Source organism: Xiphophorus couchianus, chromosome 18 (genome assembly GCF_001444195.1).
Source record: "Xiphophorus couchianus chromosome 18, X_couchianus-1.0, whole genome shotgun sequence".
Taxonomy (NCBI): domain Eukaryota; kingdom Metazoa; phylum Chordata; class Actinopteri; order Cyprinodontiformes; family Poeciliidae; genus Xiphophorus; species Xiphophorus couchianus.
In genome coordinates this window covers 15,179,390-15,186,498 of record NC_040245.1, presented here as the reverse complement: position 1 = coordinate 15,186,498, position 7,109 = coordinate 15,179,390, and the positions used below count along the sequence as shown (strand labels likewise).

At 38.5% G+C, this 7,109-nt stretch overlaps 1 protein-coding gene across 6 annotated transcripts in view; it reads right to left on the bottom strand.

Moving 5' to 3' along the window:
• Positions 1 to 319: 319 nt before the first annotated feature.
• Positions 320 to 7,109, bottom strand: part of lekr1 (Leucine-, glutamate- and lysine-rich protein 1) — a 104,041-nt gene continuing 97,251 nt past the window's right edge. For all 6 annotated transcript variants that reach the window (XM_028044604.1, XM_028044602.1, XM_028044607.1 and 3 more), the window contains one exon: positions 320 to 812. In XM_028044604.1, coding sequence (XP_027900405.1) covers positions 372 to 812 — 441 coding nt within the window. In that variant the 3' untranslated portion in view covers positions 320 to 371. The remainder of the gene's footprint in view (positions 813 to 7,109) is intronic.

Here is a 7,109-nt window from a genome sequence, read left to right as displayed (position 1 = left end):
TTGGGCCTGCTCCGCGTGACAGGCTGTGGGTCTGTCTGTGTCTTTATGTACTGGTGTGTTTGTAAAGCTCTTTGTGTGCCAAGTAGAGTGTGAGACTTTGGTTGCAAGAAAATGCAAAAACAGATGCGCGTTAGTTTGAGATTGTCTGCAATATGCTGCAGCTCCTAAAGCCAGCAGGAGTCATCCCTTCTACTGAAGTTGGAAGTTTAGTGTGTTTTAGATGAGGTGATTAAAAGGACATGAAACTCTTAACTGAACAAGAAAATACTACTGATAATATTTTTACTAAGAGTTGATCGAGAACAAAAAGAAAATTCAGTTTTTCGGGTCACATGTTTAATCTTGCAAAACGTCTTCATTCAGTTAGGTTTTTAGAGCATTTCTGTTTTCCCCATCATTAATCTGACCTTGCGTCTGACCTCCCTCTCTGTTCTGCTTGTTTTCAGTCTAGGCAGCTTCCCCTCCTGCTTTTTCGCTCCACCCACAGCTCCACCACCCTTCCTGGATTCCAGACTCTCCTCTGCTCCCCCCACTTCTATATGCAGGCCTCTGTCTTTGTCTGTGCAGGCAGAGGGGGGCTGGAGTGAGGCTGGTGAGCGAGGAAGAGGCCCTCTGACGTTACCCTGGGGATAAACATGCTCATTGCCCGGGGTTGCCCGCATCTCCTGGGGGTCTGAAAAAGACCGGGCAGAACTCTGGGGAGACATTATGGATTGGAGCCCGAAAAGCTCCTGCTGGGCTTGAGACAAAGCAGCAGTCAGCTCCTCCCTCTCCTCACACTCCTTCCATACCGTATCCTGGAGAAATGCCACCTGGAAGTGATGAGAACAGACATAAAACTATTCTACCTTCTTTTCACATATAAATCAGCAAAACCACCACTGATGAAATCCACTGTAACAAGGAGCAGAAGGTAGTGCACAAAAGACACTGATAATTTGTTAGTTTTGTTTACATCATGTTGAGGATTAGTAGATTGTGAGATATTTAAGCAAATAAATGCAAGCAAAAATATATTTTCACAAGAACTTATGAAATGAAGCATGCAAGGAAGGAAATATTTGTTGTGGCAGTTTTCTTGTATGCAAATTTCCAGTCAAACCGAACCTTTTCAACAGTCTTCAGTCATTACATATATATATATATATATATATATATATATATATATATTCTTATTTGAAAAGTATTTGTTGTGGAGTTGTTGTTGTCTTATAGGTCTAGTGCTTATACAGAGCCTGAGCTACAGTCAGTTCTTAACTAGTTCAAAAAAAGTACTGGTTTGGTTTTCCATACCCTGAACCAACCGTCTATTTTATTTATTTTTTAAATTTCTTGTAGTTCTTTAAATGGACCATAGCCTATGACACCCCAAAAAAATAAACCAAAATACTTTGAACAAATATACGTAAATGTGTAGTTCCAAAGATATTTATGGCGTTTTATTTTATCATTTACAATTTTATGAAGAAGGAAGATCGTGCAGATTAGACTATGATGTCATTTCATTATTTTGAGAGCAGTTAGTACCTGCTTACTTGACTGAGGAGTTGGCAAAGGTGGCTCTGAGCCACACCCATCTTAGTCCCACAAACCTGAATGTGGAAGTGAGACGTTTGGAAAGTGAAAGAAACTGCAGCAACTTGACACTTAAACGTGAAAATCAATTTTGTGGCGACAGAAAAGGTGACTGTTCAGAGCAGCACCAGTGGCATTTAAAAGTGGCACAGTCACAAAAAGAGACTCGGTCAGCAAGACCCAACAGGCAAGATACCCAAACACAGACACAGCAGGAAGAATGCTGAATTAAAAGCACTTAGACTCTGTACTGTAGTGATGCACAAAAACTCTGCAGATCTAATAGATAAAACATGTCCCCTTTATGATTACAGAAGAAGTTAAAATCCATTACATGTGGGACACATTAGGCTGTTTACATCCAGAAGACTACTGACAAATAAATGTTTTTTTGTGATCCGGGAAAATGTGATTAGAACCAGCCACACAGAAAATAAAGGATGATATACAGAAGCTGCTAGCTTTATATCCAAGGCCAGAAATTTGAAATAAAAAGTCATTCTTTCAAGTTCTTTCAAGGTTGCCTGATGAGGTCACCTGCCTTTTTAACTAACACGAATCAAGAGGTTATAAATACTACTGGCGCATTTAACCACAAACATGTGTCGTTTGAACAGTTTATATCATTAAGACCATCTGCCATTTGATGACACACACGTGTTGTTTCCATCATCCTGTGATTAAATGTTAAACTTAAACTCTCCAATTCAGCAGCTATAGGAGACTCCAACAGATGCCCGTTGGCAGTCTCCATGGACTCTTCTTCTAATTAATACCACACTCACAGTAAATGTTTACAGCCGTATTTGGAACATATGTGCCTTTAAAACAACTATAAGGGAGGGAGACCAGAGGAGGGATTAAGGAGAGACGTTGTGGCATCCATTTTGGGCCATCAGTGATAATTACAGAATAAACCTCCACATACGCACAGAAGCTCAAGAGGGGGATTCTGAAAATTAGTGCCTCAATAGGAGACTAGTCTTTGCCAAGTCTTGTCTCAAAGAGATGTTGGTCCTTAAAGAAAATGTACTGAGTGGATCAATTAGCATATAAAGTAATTCATTCGTTGCCACTCTGAAAGCAAAAAACAAAATCAACAAAATCCTTGGGGATTATATTTTAGACTGATGCAAAGTAATTGCTACAACCACCCTTGGTTGCTTCCATGTTGCCTCTCTGTTTGCCTAGATTACAGTTGCCCAGCACAGAAGTTGCCCACCACGAATTGCATCAACATGAACTTTAACAACTTTAATTGGCCAAGTTTGAGCTTAATGCTAACATGTTAACTAGTGTTCTTCCTTCTGCTACAGATTGTTATATTGTTTCCAAAGCAATCAGTTTGTGTAAAGACACGTCATGCACAGAATTCTAGTGGCTTCCCTTGTTGTTGTTGTGCTGTCCATGTTTTACTAAGTTGTTCAACCTTATTTGGTTCCAGCAGAACCACCAATCTGTTATTAACTTTAGTTCTCAGTCCTTGACTGAGAACTAAAGTGAGGACACTTTAGTGTTGTCCTCACTAAAGTGAGGACAACAGAACTCACACAGAACTCACAACTCACAGCTTTGCAGGAATATTGCTGTTTAATTTGTCTTGTACAGCAGATCAGGGGAAGAGGTCAAACCCATCATACTGTGTGTGTGTTATTGGTGTAAGTCAAGAAACCAGTGGGCTTTGTAAAGGAACACTGTTCCCCTGATTTATATTTAAGGCGTGCATCAGCCATATTGCATCTGACCTCAGTGCTGACAAAGGACGTCTGACTTTCAAAGTCAAGAGAAGGTCATCAGATGGACGTCACAAACAAACTCACAAAGCTCATGCTTTTAGAGCATCACTCTCAACCAAATTTCACTGGGAACACATACACAATAACATGCACAGACACTTTTTTCCATGTGTGTGATTTACGTAACCCCAGTCTTTAGCGAGAGTTTAAGGGTCAGGCAGGTGTCTTTTCCTCCAGACACTGTGATCTATTTCAGTTGTTCTGCTCAACTGGAACAATTCAGCAGAGAGAGGGGAGAGAACCAGGAAGACCAGTGCCGGGGTGGCTGAGTTTTAGTGGTTGGACTTTAGCCAGACTGAAAGATTCTGACCGGAAAAAAAGGGAAAGAGGGAAAGCAAAGAACTCAGGCGATAATCTTACTCCGAATTTAAAAAAAACAACAACCTGCGTGTATTTGCGTGTGTGATCCAGCCAACAAAAACCTACTGCTTGATTTCCTCAGAAAATTGGAGTATTAGGTAAAATAGATTTAAAATATTTAAATAAATACATTTTATTACTGATTGTTGTGTTATTACAAAATTATATTGAAGACAGCTAATAACAGTTGTCTCAACTTAATTTGTGTAGCACTTTATACCAAACCAATAGCACTAAAGTGCTGCACTTGAGGAACAGTAAAATAATTCATAATTGCCAGATACAAAGAGGGAAAGCTGCAAAGTAACTACCGAAAGCTGCTTTAATGGCGATGGTGCTATTGTGCTTGATTTCCCAGCAAAGTGCTATGGAGTATTGTCGAGAGAAAGATGAAAGACAGCAGACCCAACAATGCATACTGATAATAAAGTCTCCATGCAACACTGAATTATATTGTACAGTATGTGCTTGGCTGACATTTCTGTAATAAAAATCCTTCTTTTATTGGTCCTAATATTTAATATTTAAATTTCCAAGGAAACTTTTGGTATTATTTAGCTGTAAGTGTACAAGTATACAAAATCAAATAAAAGTTTAGCCTTTTTTAATAAATACCTAAAACAAATAAACCTTCCAGTAATGTTCTGATCTTTTGAAACGCACCTTTGAGAGTCACAAGAAACTGTTTGAAATATTTGGAGTCTTGCAGCGGGGCCTTTGTGATCATCATCCATATATGTGTATATGTATTATTTCAATAGAGACATATTAAAAAAGCTGCAACACATTTGTTGCACTCATCAAGTTAAATTTGGAATTTAAAAATATGACAAACAACTTGAACAAATTTTTATCAAGTAATTAAACAACACTAGCACCACAGGCAGTGTTTTAAAACACAAAGTTTATTGTGAGATAAAAAATGTAATTCTATGAATGCAGCAGGAGGCTACATTAAATCTGAAATTGATGTTCCAGTGGATTCCCATTTAGAATTTGCAGTTTACAAGATGCTCAATTTTGTGGACACAAATCCATAAACACAACTGTGGCCCCTACACTGAATGATAGTAAGTGGTTTTGATGGAAAGTTGTTCTGATTCTTTTTTTTTTTTTTCTTTCCAGTCTTAAAATGACGTATAGATCCCAAGAGAATGATCATTATTTTGTTGTCTGGAAAAACAGATAGGTGAAAGGTCACTGATATCCTTCAGCAGTCGAGGAAAGTGCTCAGACTTTGACACAGTAGCTTAGCAACAGGGTGATATCACAAGGTCATGATCAAAACCAAGTTATCTCTAACCAATATACACATACACAAACATTCGCAGATCAATACTACTGAGGAAAAAACACAATAAAAGAGATGAACCAGATACAAGCTGGGATAGATTATTAAAAGATGCAGTTACAAACAGAAAAAGCAAAAATAATAGAAAGAAAAGGGGTGAAAAAAGAGATTATGCAACCAGATCTGCATTGACTTCTGTCACTGAATGGTAAAAGAAAAGGGCTGTTTAAATGAGTCGAGAAAGATGAGGGTGGAGACGGTGGGGGAAGCTGCTGAGCTGAAGGTCTACAACTGACATAAAGGAGCATGTCAGCTGTGAAATTGGCATCAGGGCACCTTGAACTGGCTGAACTGTTCTGGACAGGCACTCTGAAAGGAAGGCAGTTAAAGAGGCTGGATGGAGAGCAGAGAGCGAGAGCTGCTAGAAGGCTGTCAGACTACAACACTACAAAGCTCAGCTGCATAGATGTGAGAGGCAGAGATTCACTGTGATGATCAAATAATGGCAAGATAATCAGAGGCATATATGGGACTAAATATGGGATAATGTATATATACATATATACATACACACAAGTAAAATAAATCTTTCTGAAAGATCTGTTCCTCATGAATAATTCCATGTTTTACAATTGAACAGATTTACACATTTATTTTTTATAGAAGACATGACATTCTGTTCACCCATGCATTCTGATTTAAGACTTTGAATTTTTCTTGTATTGATTAACAGTTTGTCATAGAATTTTAAATAAATATACAGAAAAAATGTACATCTTGAAATGTGACAAGTGCCCATCAAATTGAGAAATCACCTAATCTGCTCTTCTCCCACTATGCATGATCAAAAATCAAGGCGAAGCATTTTGGTTTTGCTTTGATCTTTTGCGACTTTAGAGTTTCGGTTTGCCCCACAGCTCTCAATAACCCTTTTCTGAAGCCACAACATGCAGTTGTTCTCAGTCAGCAAAACAGACCTGAAGAGAGCAAATATTCAAAATACCTTTACAAGGTTTTGGAGAAAACATAAGGATGGCATGTCTAAAGACTGCAAACAAGTTGAAAAAAAAACCCAACAACAATAAAATACTAACTTCCCAGGAATGCATGCTCAGTTAGCTTTAGATAGATGCAAATTTTCCTTGTTTTCTTTGTCATTAAAAAAACCGCAAGCTTGACAGTAGTATCAAAATTACATGAGGTGACAGTTTACCACATCCCTGCTGGAAGTGAACAGTAAAGTTTCTGATGTATAAAACCATGAAAATTTATTTCAGCTTCAGTCGTTTGTTTGGTAGATAATTTGCAAACCAAGACACAGAAAGCTGGTCTCAAACCCAGACAGGGAAGCAGGAACAAAAAAATGAGACGTTTGCTTGTTTGCATGGGATTGTTTGTGTTAGTGGTTAGACAGCTGATGCATGCCGTAACTGCAGCCTCACACTCCAACACAGCTAACACATTCACTGCAAAGGTCGAGCAAATTTAATGCTGGTTCTCAGTTTAGGAAGCTGTCCTCAGAACCCTCTTTGTTGTACATTTATACAATTTCCCCCCACATCTTCTTTTCCCACTGCCGTATACATATACATACGCAGTGCGTCTCCCTCATTCAGTCCTCTCTGCAAATCATTTATATGAAGATCCCGTCTTGCTTCATTTCATGTCTTTCCCTCTTTTCACATTTTATCTCTGGGCTCAAAACAAGCTGCATGTGGACAGTGCTGGCACAGAGATGCATTCCTGCATTTTTTTGTCCATTTAAAAGTCGCTCACTATGTTCATTGGCCGTCACACTCTCATAAATACACAGTGGCTAAATTTATTCCTGGTGTTGTGTGACTGCTGTTGGCACAGAAACACAAGAGTGGGAAATATTGAGCAACTGAAAATGTCTCTTATCAAAGACTTCTTAAGCAACCGGAACAAGATTTTGGAGAAATGTTAGTGACACGCATGTGCAGATATGACAATGAAAAGCTGAGCCTTCACAAAGTTTTTATGCCCTCTTTTCAAATTTTGTAAACAAACTTCAATACATTTTAGTGGGATTTCAGGTGACAGAAATACAGAGTAGCTCATAATTT